Source organism: Paralichthys olivaceus, chromosome 1 (genome assembly GCF_024713975.1).
Source record: "Paralichthys olivaceus isolate ysfri-2021 chromosome 1, ASM2471397v2, whole genome shotgun sequence".
Lineage (NCBI taxonomy): Eukaryota > Metazoa > Chordata > Actinopteri > Pleuronectiformes > Paralichthyidae > Paralichthys > Paralichthys olivaceus.
Window position 1 is genome coordinate 26,861,037 of NC_091093.1, and position 23,534 is coordinate 26,884,570.

The 23,534-nt window shown below is 39.7% G+C and overlaps 2 protein-coding genes across 5 annotated transcripts; both read left to right on the forward strand.

Annotated features, from left to right (window-relative positions):
* Positions 1–1,225: 1,225 nt before the first annotated feature.
* LOC109642657 (photoreceptor-specific nuclear receptor-like) lies at positions 1,226–11,959 on the forward strand. Of its 4 annotated transcripts, none has more exons than XM_069526529.1 (11): positions 1,226–1,584; positions 4,890–4,968; positions 5,423–5,571; positions 6,423–7,153; positions 7,758–7,908; positions 8,605–8,708; positions 8,825–9,109; positions 9,634–9,812; positions 10,135–10,375; positions 10,712–10,817; positions 11,474–11,959. In XM_069526529.1, exons 4-11 carry the CDS (start codon positions 7,060–7,062, stop codon positions 11,604–11,606), a joined length of 1,293 nt encoding a protein of 430 aa, XP_069382630.1. In that variant the 5' UTR covers positions 1,226–1,584; positions 4,890–4,968; positions 5,423–5,571; positions 6,423–7,059; the 3' UTR covers positions 11,607–11,959. The 4 variants fall into 4 exon arrangements, with proteins under 4 accessions (XP_069382630.1, XP_069382645.1, XP_069382641.1 ...); XM_069526544.1 differs by having other exon boundaries at positions 4,890–4,936; XM_069526540.1 differs by having other exon boundaries at positions 4,890–4,927.
* Positions 11,960–14,435: 2,476 nt separating this feature from the next.
* LOC109642659 (receptor for retinol uptake stra6-like) lies at positions 14,436–23,253 on the forward strand. The gene is made up of 17 exons (XM_069526581.1): positions 14,436–14,728; positions 15,092–15,158; positions 16,516–16,601; positions 16,687–16,826; positions 17,348–17,514; positions 17,610–17,717; positions 18,222–18,289; positions 18,415–18,494; positions 18,604–18,665; positions 18,761–18,923; positions 19,025–19,100; positions 19,880–20,013; positions 20,248–20,365; positions 20,478–20,579; positions 21,037–21,200; positions 21,355–21,492; positions 21,624–23,253. Exons 1-17 carry the CDS (start codon positions 14,628–14,630, stop codon positions 21,869–21,871), a joined length of 2,022 nt encoding a protein of 673 aa, XP_069382682.1. The 5' UTR covers positions 14,436–14,627; the 3' UTR covers positions 21,872–23,253.
* Positions 23,254–23,534: the final 281 nt, after the last annotated feature.

The window sequence follows — 23,534 nt, forward strand, 5'->3', positions numbered from 1 at the left end:
CTGATCCATAATGTTCAAACCAATCAAAGGGGCAACAAACTGCAGTTTGAGGATGAAATTCAATTAAAAACTACAGTTTATATCAGTTAGGTCACAATTAAAAACTCCATGTTTCACGTTCAGTTTTTGAAGTGATGCGTTTTGCTGCGTTGTATTTCGTTGATGATCAGTTCAACACGTTCTCGCTGAAGCAGACATGAGGCCTCAGGTTTTTGTTTTGTTCCTCTATTGTGTTTCATGAATGCAAACAGTGTTGATTAAAACAAAAAAACACAAAGCGACAACACCCCCAGCAGCAGCAGCAGCAGCGGCAGCAGTTGGCTGCTAAGTGTGTGTGAATCTGCTAAACAAACCGCGGGGCCCTGAGCTGCATCAAGAGGCTCAGCCGAGGTCCAATCTGACATTTATCTCTCCGGGCTGTTCTGCTGATGGCAGCACGACGTCGCTTTAGGAAGCAGCTGTTTACTGTCAGAGATCTAGGTCAGGGCGGAGGGAGAGGAGCTGCACGAGGCCAGACACACTCCTGCCAACAGTACACACACACACACGATGGGCTCCAGTACATCTGCAGGGGCCCCTGAGTCATTCAAGGGGCCCAGAGTTGGACAGAGGACCCATCAGCAGCCCGCTATAGTGATTATACACATTTAAAAATAAAAACTTAATCAACCTTTTTTTATTCCCAAGTGCCTTAAGTTTTTTTTTACAAGACGTCATTGTAATTAATTTTATATTTATTCTATTATTGTTGATCTACTTTATTGGTATTTTTTCACCTTTAACTTGATTTTAAAATTATTATTATTTCTTTTAATCTTGTTACCGCTTCTATTCTACTCATTTTAATCTCTTTTATATTTCTTAGAAAAATGTTTTACTCCCGACCGCCCGGCACCTCCTGATATTTATACCCTTAGTGACGTCATGGGTGACATCACTGGGGCAAACCAAGTGAAAGGGTTTTTTTTTTCGACAGTACATTTGATTTTGTTATTTTCAAGCAGTTATAGTCATTTGTCAGTTTATCTACTCTTATAGAGCCATGAAGCAAGGCTAATGAGTTTATATACATGTCATATAAAGTGAGAGGATTTTCTGTGCACCAAAAATACTGTGTCCGACATCCTGCATGTTATGGTTCAGGCTCAAGGTGTGAATTGAACACAATACAAAAGCAGCTGATTTGTTTTAAATCTAATTGTTAGTTTTCTTTTTTCACCCTGGGCTGAAACTACCTGACAGGAGCTGAGTGTAGTAAATTTAATATTTGATTGTTGTTGTGTTGCAGGGGAAAATGTGTCTGATAGTAGTGTTAAAGAAAAAGGTAAAGCTAAAAAATCATAAATAATTCATTCAATAAATACATATAGTTTTTAAAACACTTTGACAGAGTGACTGGAACTTTTGTTTGGTTGATTTATTGGAGCAGGAAACACAATAAGATGTAAAAAAGCAGCACAACAAACTCTTAATTCAACTTTAAAAATGTTGACGGACTCATGTGCTTCTTCAACTTGACATTCCCTGAGATGAGAGACGTGGAAGATGAAGATCTGCTGCTGAAGTTTTCCACCTGACACACAGGTAAGAGGCTCAGCCGCCACAGTCAGATCCCAAAGGCAGCTTTAACACACTGTTATGTAACACACACACACACACACACACACACACACAGACACACACTGATGCAGGGCTGATGTGAGGACGCAGCAGCTTTGCTGTCGTCAGCACTGGTCAGATCAGATTTAACAGCCCCCCCCTCATCTCCACACTCCTCCTTGAGTTTCCTCCATGATCCCGTGTGTGTGTTTGTGTGTTTGTGTGTGTGTGTGTGTGTGTGTGTGTGTTTATCCTCTTTCATATGTGCTCAGGCAGGTGAGGTTGATGCTGTTGGGTGGTGGTGATGTAATCAGGTGTGTGACAGCAGGAGGTCGTTAGCAAACATGGCCGACCACTTGTTTTTTTTTTTTAAATCACTTTATTTTAAAACATGATGCTTATATTCATGATGAAATTCACACGTTTAAACGTTAAACTTCCTAATTGAAAAATCAAAATACGGGATAAACTGAAGATCAGTGGCAGAACAGCTGATAGATGCGTCTCGTTGGACTTGTTTTCAAGTGTCAGACAAAGACGCTCATTAATGTTGTTACATAACTCCTCTAATCATTCTTTGAATCCTAATATTAGGGCTCCTCCCCAGATAATCTATCTGTGTTGGCCTAATCTATGGTCTGCTCATGTAAGCAAGTCTTCACCTAAAACGTGATGGTGTCACCGTGTACTTCAGCGTCTTATTATTATGTAAAGTGTGATAAAGCTGCAGAGTCATCTTCTAAACATAGAGAGCAGATCTGATCTGAGGCTCAACACCTTCACGCAGGTGTTACTGTCTCACAGGTCTGACAGTGAACATGATATGAGAGAGGATAAGAGTCAGACGTTACAATTATCTTTCTTTAAATTAGGATTTCAAGAGTAAAGGAACGGCAAAGTTATTTGTTTTAACACCAAAACAATTCAAAGTGCGTCACATAAAATATAAAAGTCATTGGATATTGTAAAAGTAAAATAAATCAATATAAAATAGAAGCATTTAGAGAGCAATTAACTTCATTAATTAATTATAAATAAAAAGATGAATTTGATTTATTTAAGCAAAATTTAATTTAGAGACATACAGAAATAGTTAATACATTAATTAGAAATAAACATTAAAAATATGAGTGCAGTGTAAGAGATTAGTAAATATTTGAATTAATAAAAACGTAATGTTTCTAATAAAAATAAATCACATGCAAGTTTAGAGAGAAGGAGTGTCGGAACATTTATTATCAGCATCTCAGAGCTTTCACATATTGTTTGAGTGGATAATATATTTGATTTCAATAAATAATAAAGCAATAATCCTGTCACTCATCAGGGCCTTTTCGCTCATGATATATTAAAAGGAACCAGCAGCAAAAGTAAATTAAACCTGCATAAAACATGAAGAGGAGGTGAGACACATACCGGCCTGTTTGGTTTTGGTCTGAATCATAAACTGGTCTAAAAGCTTTTTTTTTTTTTTTTTATCTGCATCAGTTATAGACTGCACTGCCATTTCTTTAAATTCTACATATAAACCCGACAGCCATGATGTCACATACGTCACAAACTGACAAAGAACCGGTCCTGTGGGTTCTTTCCATGCCTGGGTGGTTCCGCTCCTGTTTGCCAAATCTGGGCCACAAGTAAGCCATAACAATACCGCACGTCAACCAAAGGTGGCCTGGATTTCATATCCAGATTACACCAGAAAGCACCGCACGCTTTCCAGAGAGGCCCACGTCGACCCCAGCGTCATCCAGACCGAGTTTGGCAGGTCACCATTTTGGGGTTTTCGAGGACCTAAAACCAAAGAACTTTGGAAACGCCTCTGGCTTTGTTTTAACCCAGTGAAGCCGACTCCTCTGGTCTGCAAGTCAAATCTGTTGATGTATTCTGGCACAAGGAAATCATTCAATCACCAATCAACAGAAAGTAATTCCCCCTATACACCAGAATAACCCCTGAAAGAAATAAAAAAGCTAAAAACACAATTATATTTATATCAAACTTAATAAAGAGAAAAAACCCACCCATCCATTATCCAGGGTTATTGAGGGGCTGCTTTATCCAGTATTGAGCCCAATGACACTTCAGCTCATGGAACAGGGGAGACTGGGATGGAACCATTTACCCTCTGGATGCCAATGGACGACCATTTCTACTTCCTGTGCCAGAGCATCGCTGATGACAGCAGTGTGCACCCTGGACTGGTTAACAAAGAGATAACTTTACTTCCATACTGTTTTTTTCTGCTGCTTCCTGATTTGTGATCTAATTCCCATGTTCCCTGTGGTGGAAACAGGCGAGCTGCAACTTCAGATCCATGACTGGACTCAAACTAGTTAATGTCACATGCAAATCCAAAACCTCCACTCTTTTTATTCTTTATGTTGCAGTTTATTCTGAAGGCCTATAACACTGAGCAAAGGCAAGATATCCATTCCTCGTCTAAAGTAAAAAAAACAAAATGGGTGTGAGAATAGTTTTCTGTCGGCCTTTATCCTTCATCCTCTGTTTGCTGGAGACAAAACCCCTCTGTGTCAGTAATCAGCGTGTAATTGGGTGAAGTCGAGCAGAAACTCTGACTGGAGAAGACTAATTAACTGGTAAATCTTACAAAGGTCAACAGTGTGTTGGCCAAGGATGAGGAGAGTAGCCACCATATGGCTGAAGATGCCCAGAAGAAGTGTGTCTTCACTGCTCTTTTAATCTTTTGAGCTAATTGTGTTTCTTCCCCCCTCAGCCTCCCGTCGACCGCGGCCGATGCTGCAGACAAAATGTGCTCAAACTCTAATCTACTTAACTGCTTTACACTTTGTTTTTTCCAAATATGGTCGGGCCTTGTTATTGTGGATCTGAAACTCGCTGACGGTAATTTAATTTGGTTCTTTTTGTTGTTTATCAGAGATGAAACAGTTGGAGCCAGATGAACAGTCAGGACAGATGTTTTAATTTCTTTAGACAGATTATACAGATGTAGATTAATACAAGATCATTCGTTTGTTTGATTATTAAAACTAACCCTGAAGGTATGAAATGGTCAATTAAAGGTGCAATGTTTTCTATTTTCTCATCACGATAAAGTTTAAAAACTGACGAGTCCAGAAGGTGAGAAGTTTCTGAACAGAGGGCGACTCCACAGGTTGCTTCTATACAAGTCTCTGAGGAAATGACTCTACTGTTCACTTCATTTATAACATTTTCCTCTGGAGTTTCTGTCTCAGTCTCTAGTTTCACGTCTTCATCAATGCAGCTGAGGTTAATTTTGTAAATTATGATCTGTCTTCTGGTTTCAGAAAACCAAGATGGCACAGGAAAGAAGTCTTTATCCACAGTGAGACAGGTTTGGTTGTCTCTTGCCTGTCCGTCTTATGTGTCTGGTGACAATCAGTTTTCCTCTTGAGGTCTTGTATCATGTTGTATCACATCATATTGTTTCACATTGTATCGTATTATATTGTATCATATCGTGTGATATCAAATAATAGCAATATCACACTTGACACACTTTGATTTAAGAAATACTGATGTTCAAATTCCCGCTACTGTTCCCCAACCAAAAGAACTATATCATGGTAAATTGACTAGTCAGTATATGAACTCATTATATTTCCTCTTTGTTTTGTGTTATGTTAAAACCAGCCCATAATTAATGAGTCTTTAAACGAGCCTGTTACTGTATGAGGTCATTAAAAAAAACCAAATAGCTTCAATTCAAACAAAGGACGTGACCTCTGTGTCCTCGACCGTGTGCTGTGTTCCTGTAATCACCAACTGTACAGATCTACTGACCTTTTCTGTCTGTGGGCCCTTTGTTTCTGCTCCACAGATGCTTTCAGCAACGACCACCACCATGTACCTGCCCAGAACCCAGAGGGGATTACAGGATAGTGACGAGCTGGTGGAGCACATGGAGACATATTCTTCTGTCATTGTTGAATTTGTCTCTTTCATGAGGCCAGAACACGTCAGATGGATGCAAGTGTTCACATGTCTTAGATCAGTGATTAGTGCAGTGACTGACAAACACAGAGCAAACTGTAAACCACGCAGAGTCAGTGCAGATGCCGGCGCGCAGATTGTCCCAAACAACAGTTCATTCTCTTTAACCACTCAACTGTGCCAAGAAACAAATGATGAAAAGTTGCACGAGGGCGTCAGACCATCAGAGGATGATCGTCATTAGAAACAGAAGCGTTGGTGGACACCTGCGTTTAAATTTCAGAACGGGAGCTTTTCTGGTTTCACTCTTTTCACAATCATGACAGGAAAGATTATTTTTAATGGCTTGTTTGTTTTAATCTCAGCAATGATGTGCTGTGCTTTTCATTTAGCCCCAAATCATCTGAGGTTTTAGTGAAAAGGTCCATTTTATTTAAATGTGATTACCTGCATGTTTCCCCGACTGTTTTTAGTGCAGCTCCTGTTTGCTGAATCTAAAACTGCTCCTTCTCTACAGTAAATATCACATGCAGGACGTCTCCAGCTTCTCAATAATAGACGTTAAACATGTCATGAAGGCTCTAAATTGATGGCAGCCAAAACATCAGCCATTCAAAACTCTATTATTCCCTCTGTGAGAAGAGGGAAGCGGATGATTTCTAGTTTGTCGAGGAGAAAAAAGAGCAAAATAGGAGTTAATAGGCAGCTCCTCTGCAAACACTGGGAGTCATTATGAATGGGAGGCAATCATACAGATCAAATATACAGACGGGGGAAATGGAGCTGGAATTAGGAGGCAAAAGGGAGCGAGAGGAGGGAAAATACAAATTGAAGAGGAGGGTAAATATAATAATATGCTCCTCGTGTAATCATTCCTTTAAATGCAGATACCGAAGAGGAGTGTTGACGGACGGACGCCCTCGTGGACAGAGGAGACGCAGGGACACGGAGCAGGATGGGAACTGGTCTAAAGTTACAGAACTTCAGGAGTCATCACTGCTGCAGCTTTTTCTTTTTCCACGACTCTTTGTTTAGTGTGCAGACCCCTGGTCCGAGCTGCACCAATGTTCCGGACCAATGTGACTGATTGATCCAGTAGATGAACAGTAAAGATTAAGAGGATGACAAATAAGCGTGCTGCTTACACAGCGCTTGAGGCTAATCCTCCCCCTCCACCCCCTGGACTCCCTTTTGAGGAGCTGCCACCGAGGAGCACCCACAGACAGAGACCGACCCCGGCGGCCAGAGGGAAGACACGCAACCTATTGACGTGCAGCAAGTGTCAGCCCGAGCTCATGGCAGGACCCCAGCCCATCTGCATCCCCACAGCAGAGCCTGCAACACAGTAGAGCCTCAACCTGCCATCTGTCCACTGGGGACCTCTGGACAACCTGCAGATACACAACTTTTTGTGTAGTGCTTCTGAAAGGAACTTGAACTTTTTGTGCTGGACGTTGCATCAAGAGGACACAAAGTTTCCCATCTACGGTCGTCATCAGTGGAGGAGACGTTTTCCAGTGAGAGATGATGGAGGATCACCTGTCGAAGATCCCCATGATGCCGTCTTCCTCTCCCTCCGACTCGTCTGCCAGCGGCGGGAGCGATGACAGCAGAGGAGGTAAGAGCTCCACACGTCCACACACAGCAACAGGTGACGCCTCAAAGATGGGAAAAGAGTTTGAACTTGGAAAAAAGATGCAAGAGAAAATGTTTTATGAAGCTTTTTGCGTCCAATGTCTTAATTTTTCTGTTTTGATATCAGATGTCTCAGATCACAAAATGGTTTTAGGCTTTAATATTTAACTCAAATAAAAAAAACATTTTGTTGTTTTTATCAAATTAAATCAAATAAACACACAAACTACATTCCTCAAATATAAATATGCTTAATTAAAGCAGAAAAATGTCCAAATGAATATTTGTTATGTAACTGTGAGCAGTTCATTTTAATTAATGGGTTTATTCAGATTCATTTCAGGATCCGTGCATCGCTTGTTTTAGTTGTTAATCTGCCTCCAGCCATGTTTTTTTATTTTTTTATCATAATCATCCACCGAATGAGATTTTAGGACCTAAGCTGCTGCTGCAATATGGGCTGGTGTGCTTTTGTCAGGCTGCTGAGCCTCATGCAGACTGAGCTGACGGTGCAGATGGCAGGCACACGTATGAAACAATACCAGGCACTAACCGCCCGGCCCTGTGTCACTGTGTTTGACTCGCAGCCAAGAGTCCGGCCCCTGGAAAAGCTCTGAGCCCGGCCCTGGTCTGCAAAGTGTGCGGCGACACCAGCAGCGGGAAACACTACGGCATCTACGCCTGCAACGGCTGCAGCGGCTTCTTCAAACGCAGCGTGAGGAGGAGGCTCATTTACAGGCAAGAGAAAACTGTCCTGCTGGGACGACCATGTTTGGAGGTGCATTGTGGGAAATGATTGGGAAAAAAAAAAGAGCAAAAATACAGGTTTTTATCCAACAAATACTCTCGGCCATTAACTTAAGTTAGAAAATCCACAACTTTACATATTATAACAATCTCATTATAACAAACTAAGTGTTAAAGACACAGTTTATGCTTATATTAAATATAATGAGATATATTAACATACATTCATTATTGGAAATTAAATGTATATATTGATTCTGCTGTTTAAAAATGTGATGTTAAAGACACAATTTGTCATTTTTGACCACAGAAAATTACATGTATTTTTAGATATCACCTTACAGCTGGACCTCTAAATGCAAAATGTGTGAAAGAAATCATGAATTGATTCATTCATTATTCACTGCATGTGTGTATTAACAAACCTGTGATTGGATTTGGTAAAAAAAAAAAAAAGAAATCTGTTTCTTTTCTAGCTTTAGGAATGTGTTCCAAGTGTGGATGTGATAAATGTTGAGTTTTACCTTCTTGTACCTGGATTTTCCCCGTAGACACTTTTTATTTTCATATAAATAGGAGTATATTTCATATTTTCTAATCTAAATTTGTATTTTATTATAAATGTGTGTAAATTAAACAATTATACATTGTCCTCACTCGTTAACATCTTGTACTGTGTGTCAACAGGTGCCAGGCCGGTACAGGCATGTGTGCAGTGGATAAAGCTCATCGTAACCAGTGCCAGGCCTGTCGGCTGAAGAAGTGCCTGCAGGCCGGCATGAACAAGGACGGTGAGTGTGTGGAAATATTCTCCGTGATGAGTTAAAGCTGGAAACATTGACTCTCGGTGTCAGAGATATAAAAGTGTGTGAGGTCAGAATCTGAACAGCTGATCTTCTCTTTTCAGCCGTGCAGAACGAGCGTCAGCCCCGCAGCACAGCTCAGGTCCGCCTGGACTCCATCGACGTGGACCCTGACAAGGAACACCTGGCCACCACCCGGGAGCCCACCTCATCTTCCTCATCCTCCTCTTCCTCCTCCTCCAGTGTCATCACGTGGCCCCACATCACCTCCTCCATGTCCATCACCTCCTCTGTGGCCCCCCAGCGCTGCATCAGTCCCCAGAACAACCACCGCTTCATGGCCAGCCTCATGACGGCCGAAACCTGCGCCAAGCTGGAGCCCGAGGACGGTGAGGGGGGTTTGTTATCTGACACTGTGCCTGGAAATTACCCTCAGACCAGATTAAACTCAAAAACAAATGCTGTAGATTCAATGTGCTGCTTCATCAAGCCAAGATTTGATGTTGACACGTTCAGGGCCGCAGCATTTAGAGGATATTTAATCCACGCCATTTGAAATTGGCTGTTTTGTGTAATTGCACAAATGTAAAAGCTACAACAGAAACAGTCCATCGAACAGAAAGACACAAAACTACAGGAGGCTCTAGAAGAATGTCCCTGAATGAACTTTGGTTTTATCAAATCTGTGACTGACCCAAGATCAGAATCTGTTGATTTTACCATTTTGTAATGTAATGTACTATTTAGAAAAATCATTTTGGGAATTTAATCCCTTCTTTACAAATATCTCTATTAGGATTTGAGCTGATTGATCAAACCTGAACACAACAAAACTACCTGGAGATGGGATGAGTCCATTAACTAATGAAGTTCCTCTGCAGCCTCGTTTCTAACCTCATCTTTTCCGTTTCAGTTGACGAAAACATCGACGTAACCAGCAACGAGCCGGAGAGAGCGTCCTCCGAGTATCACATGGCTCTGTATCCATCCAGCTCTGAAAACGTGTACGAGACCTCGGCCAGGCTTCTCTTCATGTCGGTGAAATGGGCCAAAAACCTGCCGGTGTTTTCCAACCTGCCCTTCAGAGACCAGGTAAAGAGACAGTGACTCTCTTGTTTGCATTTTCACTTTGCAGACCAATTTTAATGGAATCCCTCTTCATGCGTTTCAAAATTATAGAAACTAAATCAAAAGTAGTAGTTTCAAAATCTTTACTAGAGTTAAAAAATAAATTGTAAAGGTAAAAGCTCATTCAATATTTATTTCTTGTTCTTCTTGTCTAAAAATAAAGAAAATTTTAAATAAAAATACTTTAAAGGTGAGGGAAAAGGTTAAAATAATAATTTTCTAAAAACGAGGATTCGCCTCTCGGCTCCTGAAAAGTCTTCATCTCCTCCTCCTCCTCCTCCTCCAGGTGATCCTGCTGGAGGAGGCGTGGAGCGAGCTCTTCCTGCTCTGCGCCATCCAGTGGTCGCTGCCACTGGACAGCTGCCCGCTGCTCTCCCTGCCCGACCTTTGCCCCGGCATGCAGGGGAAAACCAGCTACACCAGCCTGGACCTGCGCCTCCTGCAGGAGGTCTTCAGCCGCTTCAAGGCCCTCGCTGTCGACCCCACGGAGTTTGCCTGCCTCAAGGCCATCGTGCTCTTCAAGCCAGGTGAGGAACTTTTACTGCAAACAGAGCAAACATCCACATCATCCAGTCTAGTTCAATACCAGTGATTATCCTTAAATTGAATTCTGAATAATATTATGTCTGATTTCTTTTTTTATATTTTATTAAAATTCCTATTTTAACAAAAGAGAAATATGTCCCGAAATGATAATTTGTTTTATAATATTATTTTCCTCTCGCAGCATAGCCTAATTTATACTTTTATAATTCAGTTGTCAGTATGAATATGAACAAGTGGAATCATGTGGACAGAGTTTCAGATCACAGTACCAGTATTTGTATTTGACTCATGTCGGTGTTTTTCTTTCTCGTCTGCAGAGACTCGAGGTTTGAAGGATCCAGAGCAGGTGGAGAATCTGCAGGATCAGTCTCAGGTGATGCTGGGACAACACATCCGCTCACACTACCCCAGTCAACCAGCCAGGTAACGTCCTGCCTCCTCACATCACGGCCTGTTTTCTCTGTCGTCCAAGAGTCAATTAGAGAACAAAACATTTCATAGACTTTTTGAGGTGAATAATCTTAAATATTCTCACATACTGTGAAATAAAACAGTACAGTTAAGTTAATTAAGCACTTAAAGAGGAATAGTTATAGATTCATAATGAGGCTAAATCAAACCTGCTCACGGCCACAAGAGGGAACCCAATACATGCAAATTATATATTATATATATATAAAATCCTTTACATTTTCTGCATTATCAACTTATTTATCAAATCAAATTATTTATTTTGTCTTTAAATCTAAAATCTCTTAATTTTTGTGTTAAGACACTAAACACAAGGATTTGACTTTTCTGTACATGAGTTGGTTTGATGGAGATGTGAAAATAATCCTGTTCATTTTTCATAATCAATTAACGTAATCAATCAATATTGAACAATTAAACGTATGACACTTAAATATAATATTTATAGATAAACAAGTTTGAATTTCAGCCAGAAGACACAATCCAATAAATGTGAGACTAATGAATCATTCAGACTAGAACACATGTAAAATGATGTGAACGTATGTACCATCATCATGAATTGGTAGAGTGAGTGTATTTCATTTGAGTCTCTTGTGTGTGTTCAGGTTTGGGAAGCTGCTCCTCCTCCTCCCCTCCCTGCGCTTCGTGAATTCGGAGCGAATAGAGCTGCTGTTCTTCCACAGGACCATCGGAAACACTCCCATGGAGAAACTGCTGTGTGACATGTTCAAGAACTAAAAACCGTCGTCCACAGACACTTGCAGTCGTCTGTACGGTCAAATCTACGGGTTTGAAGCAGCGATGTTCTGTAAACATATCAGAGATTCTGTGTGCTGTTGTTTTATTTTTTTTCCAAAAGGCCACTTTATTATTTGTTGTTTCCACATCAGGGGATTCACTTGTCATCATGCTTGCTGTCTATCTGTATCATATCTAGATTTGTGTCTGAGGTGACGTAGTGTTTCTTTATTTCTGTGTTTTTCACAGTTCAGAACCTTTATTTGTCTTGTGATAGATGGACGAACTATCCCTGCTGTCCTTAATGTTCTATTCATGTTGTCATGCCTTGATAAAGTCAAATTTGCTTTTAAGTGGTTTTTGGTTGTGTTTTTATACATTTCACAGGAGACGATATTACCTTTCACCGATGAATTCAAACAACCTCCAGGATTTAAATAAATACTAATAATTAAATTCAGTGTATGTAAGCGACAATACAAGTTAGCTGGGTCCTGCAGAGAAACAAACAGCGCCCTCCTCTGCATGTTTTACACACAAGCAAACACACAAATATAATCCCTACACACAAAACCACTCTTCAATGCAAGTTACAGGTTTGTTTTCAGTTGATCAGTTTTATTGTTGGGATGATAAAGGCTCAATTTGGACAAGGGCCGTGTTCCAATTACTGTTTGGGACGATGTGGAGTTAATGGCCTGTTAAATTCTTTTCTAGGTCGCAAAACTCACGTCGTGTCTTTTAGTAAATAAATAAATAGTCTGTGTAGTCGTCCAGTCAAGAGATGGATCGTCACAGTGGAGGAAAACAATGTTCTTGTTATCACAGACATGAAGCATTTTCATAAACAGGCCTACGTTAAAGTCACAGTTACACATCTGAAGTATTTAATAACAATTACCGAGCAGGAAATCTGCTTTTGTTTAACCAACAATGTGTAAAATGATCATATGAAACAATTTTGCTGCTCAAAAATATCTTTTCTGTTTTTCGTGACGAGTAAATCATCTTCTTATTTGCTGGTTATTTAATTCTGACCTGTTTCTTCTGACCCCCCAAAAAGTTTTCCTTTTGATCTTAATTATATCTCATTATTTGAAGAAAAATAAGATGTTAGTAGAGGGAGACAGAAGTTTCAGGCTGGGATAAGAGCGATGCTGCTTCTCTGAGCAGCTGTCTGAGAAAACACAAAATAAAGTGATTCTCACTTTAAATTGAGATCTGAAGTAGAATTCTCTGGTTGAAGTCTCGTGTTGGTGCAACTCAACCCAAATGTCAGTTTGATAAGAGACGTCACTCAGTTTTATCTTCTGAGACGAACCATCAGAGGAGCAGAACGTCTGCTGCCTGTTACACAGACATCAAGCATTTCTTCTACTGCAGCTGTGGTTGAAGTGCTGTCGTTGTTGTAAAATTTCACTTTTAATGTCGGAGCCAGGAATAGCGTTCAGCTCATGTGAAATGGCAGCAGCTGAGCATCGTGGATCCCGTGTGAGGCCTTGAAACGCCCTCGTGGTCAAGACCCGAAAAAAAACGGCCGTCCGTCATATGAGCGAGCTCATGCATCCAGATTAACCATTGAAAGATCCGCTGGTCAAATATTCTTCGCCCAACATTGTCACTAGAACATCTGGAGTCCAGCTCCACGCTCCGGTTTGGCACAGTTCTAGATCTGTGTTCGTCTGCATGACCAGTAAACTCTCCTGTTTTGTTTTTACTTTCATGAAATATACCGTTTGTTTTATCTCACGTGTCAAATGTTCAACATTCTCATTTTGTCCTTTTCTTTTCTCTAATCTGTGCTCACACAAAGGTTTCCCCTGTTTTAACCAGAGATTTTCCTCTTCTTATGAGATTAGTCTCTTGAGTAACAGGCGGAGGGAGGCAAACAGGTTAACGCCACGCTGCAGTGTAGAAAAGTGACATTATTCAACAAGAAATCACACAGAGCTTTTACTGCAACATGAACACACCACATATTTCTGTTACAGTGAGGAAAGATGCCTCACTTCAGGAAACACACATGAATAAAATACAGTAGAAGTAAATGCTGATGATTATGACACATAATGAACCTGATTTGATCGACAAATACAAATAACTTGAGTCTTTTGTTCAATCGGTTAATGAACAAAATAATTTAACCACTGTTGAGAATTGATCAAATGTAAAATAATCAAAATACACGTGGAAAATACCAATTTGTTCTTTCATTCTACACAGGTGAAAATATCACAATGACGAGGAAAACATTTATTTTAAGATTAATTAGTTAAATCAAGTCAGATTTGAGACGGAAACACAGACATGTATGAACGATAAAAAAAAAATGCAATGCTGGAAATGGAATTTGTAGAAAAGACAAATGCAATAAATGGCAGAGAAGACAAGTTAAAACATCTGGGTTCACATCCCTCACTGTGTCTGCTACATATTCTGAATAAGACACAAAAGTGTGAGACCATTAAAACAAAATAAACTTATCAGACGCTCAATGTGCTGTTTGGCTTTGTAGTTGAAAATCTTTGTTCTTTGTAAAACCCTTTTTACTAAGTTTTACTTTTATATTTATGCTTGATGGATAACAATCCAAACTTTTTCTCGGTGTTTCTACATCGAATTTGTCAGAAAGTTCACTTTTGCATTTGTGTTCATCGTTAACAGGACGACTTTCTTGACTTGACTCATACATGACCGCAATCAGTGAAAAGTGTTTCCAGAACAAATGATACTGTAGAAAGTTGTTTCCTCCTCCACCTCTCCTCAGTAGTGTTGAACCTCTCCCTCTCTCTCTCTCTCTCTCCCTCTCCCTCTCTCTCTCTCTGAGCTGAAGTTAATCTGCTGTGATCGGTTGTTTCTCAGCTGAACTGGAATGTGATGAAGTTTGGTCCAAACTGTCCCGACGCGTTACAGCACCAGCGGATCACTGAGGTTACCTGACCTGGAAGAGGATCCAGGGCTCCTCTGGTTCTTTCTGTCTTTCGTCGTTCTTCACCTGTTTGACTCCATTAAACAGCTGCGATGAATCACAGCAAAGTGGAGTTTGAGCCTTTTGAATATTCCTACTATGACTATTCAGACTGGTACTCGAACAACGCAGAGCCAACGAAACCGCCCAAAGAGTGAGTATAAACCCAACTGGAAACAAATTCAATTATTATTATTATTCTAATAGTTTAACTGTGTAAGTACAGAATAGTTCATGGTCGAATGACGACAAACAGATGTGATTCAACTTGTTATTGTGTTTAGAAACTCTGGTCTCGCAAAACAAATTATTACCTATAAATTACAATTTATTATTTATTGAACCTTTCCACCGAGAAATGTCGATTTCATCCATAAAGAACAATTATAACATATGAAAAACGAATGTTTTTAACTGCTCCAACTTTTAGCATCCATCTCAAAACACGTACCAGTATGAAATATTTGTGAAGGAAATGTTGAATTTTTACATATGCCAATTTCTGTTTTTGTCACAGAGTTATTTTACCATGTGACCCCACAGCAGATGACACGCTCTTCCACATATGCATGTTGTCAATATCTGTAAGTATGTTTCAGTTAAAGTTATAAATAAAATTAAATGTATATAAAATGTGTTTGAAAGGATAAAAGATGCTGTTCGTCCTATAGAAGATTAAAAACAACAGTTGTTTGTGCAAAAGCCCAAAAATGTCACATGTGGCCATATTGTATATTAATGGGAGACGGTCAGGTGACAGTCAACATCACACTTTAAGAAAACCACTGTACATCTACGGAGTGTTTTAATTCTTTAAATCTTAAACTTAACAAACTAACTCTGAGAAAGTTTCATTTTACTTTAACACGTAATCTCTGAAATTGTTAAACCTTTTTTAAACTGAATCCTAAACAATCCTTAAACATAGCGTTGATCTCATAATCGACATTATGAGATTTGAATATTTAGAAAATAGTCTGTACCAGTTTGTTGTGTAAGTCACGTGTGAAGGATTGAGAAGAATTTATCATCACAAACCTGAATGAAATGATGGTTTGATTGTGTTGAACGAGCTGTTTATAACCACATGAGTCCGACCTGTTGCACCGCCATGTTTTTCCAGACAACAAAACACTGGCTCATTCTCCCAGTCAGGTGCAATATGCAACTTCACCCCTAGATGTCACTAAATCCAAAACCCTGCCCCTTTAATTTAGCAATAAATAAAACTCCCTTTTAATGCATAACCTGACAAAATGTTATGATAGAGCTGATGTATAGACATTAATATCTATACTTATCTATATATCTCTTCATCATTATCTTCTGTCTAAATCCAACTTAACTTGACAGAGTGATTTGTTTCTGAAGTTTTTGCCTCGTTCCTTAAATCCTTCCTGACTTTTCCATGAACCCTTCATCGGTTCATCAGCTGCCTTCACCTCGAACAGACGACAGATTTAATGATGTTTACTGTCATTTTGTTGTTTTACAAGTGAGGGCCACTTTAACTCGGAGGCCCCTCTTATTGTGCGCAGAATGGACGTGGTCCAATTTCCTCGTCGGGCAGATTATGAGCCGTGACAGCTGGGTCACTGCAGCTGATCAGAAATAACAAGGAGAGGAATGTTCCCTGCAGAATGAGACTCTTTACAGGAGCTGCAGTGTGGAAGATAATAGAACTTCAGTGCTTTGTTTTATCATCAACTTAATTTGAATAATCGTGTTTATGTTTATACATTTTTTTAATGTATAGTGGTAAATTATCAAAACTTAAAACCATGAGCTTTTGTGACATAAAGTTAAAAAGAAACCTATTTCGATGAAAACAGTTTTAAAAACTCACGTCCACATCTGTCCATGTTATAATATGATTGAATGTCTTTAAACATTCTGGGTTTGATGTGCTGTTCCAAACCAAACATCCTCTCTCCCCTGCAGCTGGTGATCATGTTGATTCTGGCGATTCTCTCCAGGAAAAACAAATTCTGCCAAGGATTCACCAGAGGATCCTCCAGCATCTTCAGGTGAGTTTGACAGATGGGACTCCTCTCTTCTCCTAAATATCTTTTAAAAAATAAAATGAATTTAATAAAACGTTTGATCTCACAGTCCAAACAACTTCCTGGACCAGACTCAGGAAAAAGGCCTGGTCATGGCTGTGTTCGGGCTGCTGTTCAGTAAGCTGGCCGTGCTGGTGATCGCCCCGGACCCGCTGCCTTTCTGCAAAGATACTCCAGGGGAAATTAAAGGTGGAACTTTGTGTGTTCAGTTCATCCTCAGTGGAATGAAAGGATTATGTTTTAAACCTTGTTTGATGGTTACACGTATGCTTCTGAAAACATTTCCTGTTTTTGTAGATAATAATAATAAGCTCAGAATGTGAAAATCATGCAAATGACCATGTTCAAGATTTTTTAGATTTGTTATATGAAAATAAATTGCAATTAGAACTAAATTTGATCCAAACAGAGGGAATATAAAGAAGAGAGAAAGTTCTACAATCACAAAATTAGAGAAAACTGGGGCATGACATTATATGATTTGATAATGAGCTGAATACAATAGGTTGTATAAAGATGATGAAACAGAAATCTATTAGGGTGATCATACTTCTAGCAAGGCAATTAAAAAAAGTAAAAATCAATTCCCTTAATTGAATCCACTTCAAAAGTTTATGTTTCAAGTTTCAAGAAAATCTTTTGTGTAATGACTCAGAGTTGTTTTGTCCATAGACTGAAACGCTCCTTTCTGATATCCTGTATTTTGTCAGAGTACATGAAGATCATCTCCATCTTCTACTATCCCGTCCTGTATTACCCTCTGTTGGTCTGCGGCACTCTGCAGCGCAGAACCGGTTACGTGTTCGGGGCGCTGCTCTCCTTCAGTCACTTCGGGGTCCTGGTGTGGCAGAAGTTCGACTGTCCCAAGACTCCGGAGGCAACAACTTTATTCCTTTTAAACTCTGGCAAATAAAACAGTTTGAGTGATTTTGGCTGAACTGGTCCTTTAACAGACCCTTTCTCTCTCCTCAGATCTATAAGTACTACGCTCTGTTTGCCAGTCTTCCTCAGCTGGCCTGCCTCGCGTACATGTGCGTCCAGTTTCTGTTGCTTTTTGTCAAAGGACCAAAGACTGATGAGGTGAGAGTAAAGAACGTTAAACCACGTTTCCTTTGTTGAAACATAGATTTATGTGAAAATACCAACATGTAGAAATGTCCGACTCTGGTGCATGTGAATGGAAGAAACATGAATTTCAACTATGTGAAGCATAACCGTGATTACTGTAAGCAGCTTGCTCAGAAGAGTGGGTTTAACTCAGCGTACGTGAGCAGATTATGACAGAGGAGGTGATATTTTCTACTTTCAGCTTTGCAGCAGGTTTAATCCTCACAAAGTTTGGTCAGTGGTTTTGAAAAGAACTCTGTGGTGAGATTAAACAAACAGGAAAACCAAAGCTCTTTGTCATCATGTGTTTGACGTAATTGTGTTTTATTTTAACCTCTGTAGCTCATCTGAAGACAACGATGGTTTCACTCCATCTCATCTTCTACATCAATATCGATCACAGATGTTCTCTGAATGCTTTAGTTTATAATAAATATATATTTACAAGAAGACGTCTTGTTTTGTTTTCGCTGACAGGACCTGGACAGCAGCTACTACACCAACTATGTGAAAGAGCTTCTGAAGAAAAGGTCCTCTGCTGTCAGGTGAATGGATGTAAATATGTCACTGGGCTGTAAAACACAAGGTGTCATATTATTTCACTGAAACAAAAAACCTATAATAAAAACAACTACCACGTTTTAAACTCAACTTCTCTGTGTTCATGAAGCTCTTCATCTGCAGACAAACCAACACTTGTCGAGAGAATACTGGAGGTTCCCAAGGGTTATATTTATATACCAGAAAAAGGTGAGTAACCTCTCACAAATGCGTATATTTTTTAAATCAAGATTACACTAATGTAAATTAAAAGGTAAATGCGAAACATCTGTAAAAGAAATGACATTTTGTCCTTCAGTGTTTCGTTTTCCGTTAAAATTGGCGGTATCTGTGTTCGTGGCCCTCGTGGCGATATATCACGTGAGTCCTCCATCAGCTCATCATGTGACACACGTGTATTTACAGCTGTTTAAACCCATAAACCCGTCACACTGGCTCGATAACTCTCCTCTCAGGCGGCGTTGTTGTTGGTCGTCCTGGTCGTCCCGACTCTCCACATCGTCCGTGCAGGCATTGATGAAAACATCGCCTTCCTGTTGTTGGGGTTTGGGATCGTTCTATCAGACGACAGGATGGAGGTCGTCAAGATCGTGACTTTCTACACGTGGTTGCTGGAAGGTACGTGATCGTTACATTCTGGCGTTTGAACGAATCCTTAAAGTTTATCTTTGAGGAGAATTGTAATAACTTGTTGGTTTTCTGTTGCACCGTGTCGTCAGTGTGCTACCTGTGTGCCATGACTCTGTCTTGTCTGGTCAGTCTGGCCATGCTCATGAGGTCTTTGGTTCTCCACAGGTACGTCACGTAAAATCACCGAATGTCTGTTTTGATAAAAATGTCAATATTTCTACACATGTGAATATTTAAATACTATTAATAAAACCTTAATTGATTAGTATGTCAAAAGAAACATTTGGGCGAAATATTTTTTCCCCAACATTTAGTTCAGACAAAAGGAAATAAAACATCCAAAATAGACATTTATGTGACTTATGTACTGTTAGTGTATAGTTTCTACAATATTTCAATCTGGTTGTTTGTATGTATATTTCAGGACAGAAATATTCACAACAATCACCTTAGATGCACCAAACTGTTCAGTTTTATCTTTATTCTGGAGGTTTTCATTGAGGGGTTTATTCACATAGCTTAATTTCCTGATTCTAAAAACATGGAAAGAATATTTTCTTTGGGGCCATTGATTTTCAGATCCAAGGAGTCATAAAAAGAGAGACTGAAAGTTCGCTGTGTAAAATGATAAGAAAATAGTCAATACAATGAAATTAAAGATATATTAACCTGGATTCAAACCAGTGTGTATTTTAATGTCGTACGAGTTTGAGTTTAGTTTTTGTTGAAATCATTTATTTCAGTGGAAAAACTAAAACAAAACAATATACATTCATTCCAATTAATTAGAAAGGACAAATTTACATATAATAAATATATTTCTGTATTATAAATCAAAATCAAATGATTCTTTAGCCACAGTCTGTCTGAATGTTTTTGACCAAATGATGTTGTTCTTACTTTAAAACATATTTTTCCTTCTTCTTATCTGAATATGTTTTTAGGTCAAACCTGAGGGGACTGTATAAAGGAGACATTTACAGCATCTATAACAGCCAGAAGAGCCTCTGTCCATCCAAAGCTGGGGTCGTGTGTTGGATGGGTCTGACGGGATACCAGGCTGCAATCATCTGCCTCGGTGAGACTGAAAATCGTCTCTGACATTAACTTTAATTTGGATTTGTGTGACGCAGCATAACTCCGCCTTTGTCCTTCGATTACCTTTTGGAGCGAAGACTGAAAAAAAGCAGCAATCATCCTCCAGATTGTCTCATTAAAGTGTTTTAATGAACTGCTTTGTGGAAAAGACTCAAAGAAGAGATGAGTTTTGAGTTTAGGATTAAAAACCCCGTCGTCTGTGTGGTTCTGACAGGAATGGCCGTCCAGACTGTCGTGTTTTTCATCTGCTTCCTGTTCCTGGTGTTTCTGATCATCATCCCTGTTTTTTATGGACGTAACCTCATCGTCTTTGAAATCGCAGGAAAGGCGTGGTGAGTCAGCGACGCTTTTCCTTTTTATTACGTGACAAAATCATCAAAACAGAAATAACTTCTTTATTTTCCTCTTTTTCATTTTGCGTCACTGCTGTGTGTGACGTCTCAGGCCGGCCTGGCTCACACTCCTGCTGGTCACACTCCTTCAACATGTGACTGCTAAGTTTGCTTTCATTAAAAAAGAAGCTGGAACAAGAGACTTGAAAAACAGGTACGAGGAATATGTTTAATTAGAGAAAGAAGATATCACAATGGTTTAACTGCTGATTAATTTCAATACATTTTCTTTTTTAATTGGATTCCAGTATATTTAAATTCAGTGTATGTATTTTGAGTACTTTTACACCAAGAAATAAATACATGCTGTAAATAAATAATTCCCTCAATCGTGCCAGTCCAGAATTTTCCTTTAAATTTTTTGATCTCATCAAATTCCCACATTAAATATTAATTCAACTCAGCATCGCAGTTCAGTAAATATGGAGAATTCACAAGAGGAAAATAAAAATAATGAGCTGAAATACATATTTTCTCAGACACGATGGAGCTCCACCATGAAAACAATTAAAACACTTCGTGCAACTTCTTTAAACAAGCTCGAGTTTCACTAACTGTGTTGTGTTGTTTTCATTTTCTAAGTTTCTGAATTATTTCCGTGCTGATTTCAGAGACAGCCTGTTCCTCCTGACCTACCTGCTCTTCCTGGTCAACACCGTGCTGGGGCTGATAGTCGCCATCTGGAGGATGGTGATAACGGCTTTGTTCAACATCCTCCATCTTGGTCGTGTCGACATCAGTCTGCTGCACCGCACGTCAGAGTCCTACGACCCAGGTACGACCACAACGCTGCTTTTAAATCACTTCATGATCACATGTAACACGTGTTTCGTGGGATCATTAAATTCCAGCTTTAGCCCATAAAAATCAAGTTGTGTGGATTTTGGTCTGTTTTGAGTTAATGATATTTGACCTTTGACCTCGTCCAGCCTACCGATACTACACCCAGTTCCTGAGGGTGGAAGTCAGCCAGTCTCACCCGGTGATGAAGGCTTTCTGTGGGCTGCTGCTGGACATGATGGTGGAGGGAGGCCGAGCTGGACAGAAAATACGAGATGCAGAGGAAGGTAGAGGAGACCGTGAACTGCACACACACACGCACTCAGTAGATCTTAGACCCTCTACCCTTCAGTGTCTCTTTCTACCCTGACAGCCTCCTCCTCCTCCTCCTCCTCCTCCTCCTCCTTCATGCTTTCAGGGATTCAGGTGACCACACTGAGCAAGGCGACCAGCAGCCATAGGATTCGTGCTCGCTGGCAGCTGATGTACACGCTGGTCAACAACCCGTCGCTGCTGGGCTCCAGGAAGCACTTCCAGACGCTGCAGCCCTCGGAGGGCGTCGTCAACGGCACGCCCAAGAGAGGCAGCAAGAAGGAGGCCTGCAAGATGGCTGCCGAGCCCGTCCAGGCCGCCAAGACCCCGACGAATCAAGATAAAACGGATTGAGACACAGTACGGTCGGTTGTTTACTCCAAATAAAATAATGTGCTCGGAAGAAAACAGTAAACTTTGTGTAAGTTCTGGTCGGGAGGAACAGGTCAGGGTGAGTTCAAATGAAACTCAAGAGTTCAGCAGCACACGATACTTTGAAACCACTGATTTTATTATCATTATTTTATCTTTTCACATCTCAGTCCGTCTTTGTGAACAGTATCTATGGTATTAGTGTAGTATGTGTTATGCTGTGAGATTTTTGATTTGACACGATCTCTGGGTCTTTTAGGGGTTTTATAGTTTAGATATAATATATTATTTATATATAATAATAAGAATTCATTTCTAATATCGTGCAAGTTTGGGAAAGATCCAGCTGAGACATTATTAAAGTGCCTAAAACCTTCATTTATATTTAGCACTCGGCGATCGAGCAGATTTTTGTTTGCAAACCTGTTATTTTGTTTTTGAGTGTGAACCATAGGCTCTATTTATAAAGGTGGACGACATGACAGCTTCAGCAATGTGAAGCCAAAGTGTCACGATCGCCCCCTGGTGGCTGGCTGCACTATAGGTCGTAAACCCAGCCTCTTCCATGTAAGTGGATGAGACACGGACCAAATAAAAAAGTCAAAGTACAGAGCTTAAATACGTTTTTCTTCAAACGCACAACGAATCAAACAAAGTGTCAACAATTCAAAACACGTGGACACTTCACCAGAATATACACGTAACTATTACTACTACGTGATCCCATCAGCTCCAGCCGTCACATGAACCAGGTCTACTGATGAAAACTGTGTCACACTTTTCTAACGGTCTAAAGGCCTCTTGGTAATTTCAGCTTCACTTCAACAGACTGATCAATGTCAGCGTCACAGCTGGAGCGGAGGGTCGATAAGAGGTCGGACATTAGTCTATTTTCACCTCCTGGTTGATCCAGTTGTGTCAGCATCAGCTGCTCTTCACCGTCTTTCTCTTCTCCCTGATGCTCGTTAGGAGACTTGTACGATCATGAATCAAGCAACAACGTGACGATACTTTCACTCACTTTAGTTGCAAATATGATGTGATGTATCTGCTGCAATCGACATAAACACTGATGCTGCTGAACATTATCACAGATCACAGTTCTGATGCCTTCAGCTGTTTTTAATATACAGGTGATACAGTTTTTCAAATTTGTGATGTTTGACTGCTGCAGAAAATAAAAGACTCACACAAAGTATGTTGTTAAAATTATTGCTTAAATAGGTACTTTCAAAAATGCATATTTTATTTAGTTTATTTAGTACATGATGCTGTTGTGTGGTTATTTTATTTTCAAATTCCAAAACGTATGCATGTATAAACTACAATGATTGAAAATGTATTAAATAGTTTGTGAAGTGTTATTAGTGTTATTAGTCCCCCTAGCATTACACATGTTCATTCAGAAAGTTGATGGATTTATTATTTAGATTTTTCTAAATGAAGATTTTATGGTTTATTGACCGTTAATTTATAAATAATGTATAAAAACTGTTAAACTGTTATTTTTGTGATTGAGCAAAGAAAGTCTTTACTTACTGGCCTCAAAGGTTTTTTCTTGCTCCTCTGTGTATTTGCAGATGGTGACAGGATAATGTAAAAAATGATATTGATGTTTTACTGAATGTAGCTAGCTAGCTAGCTA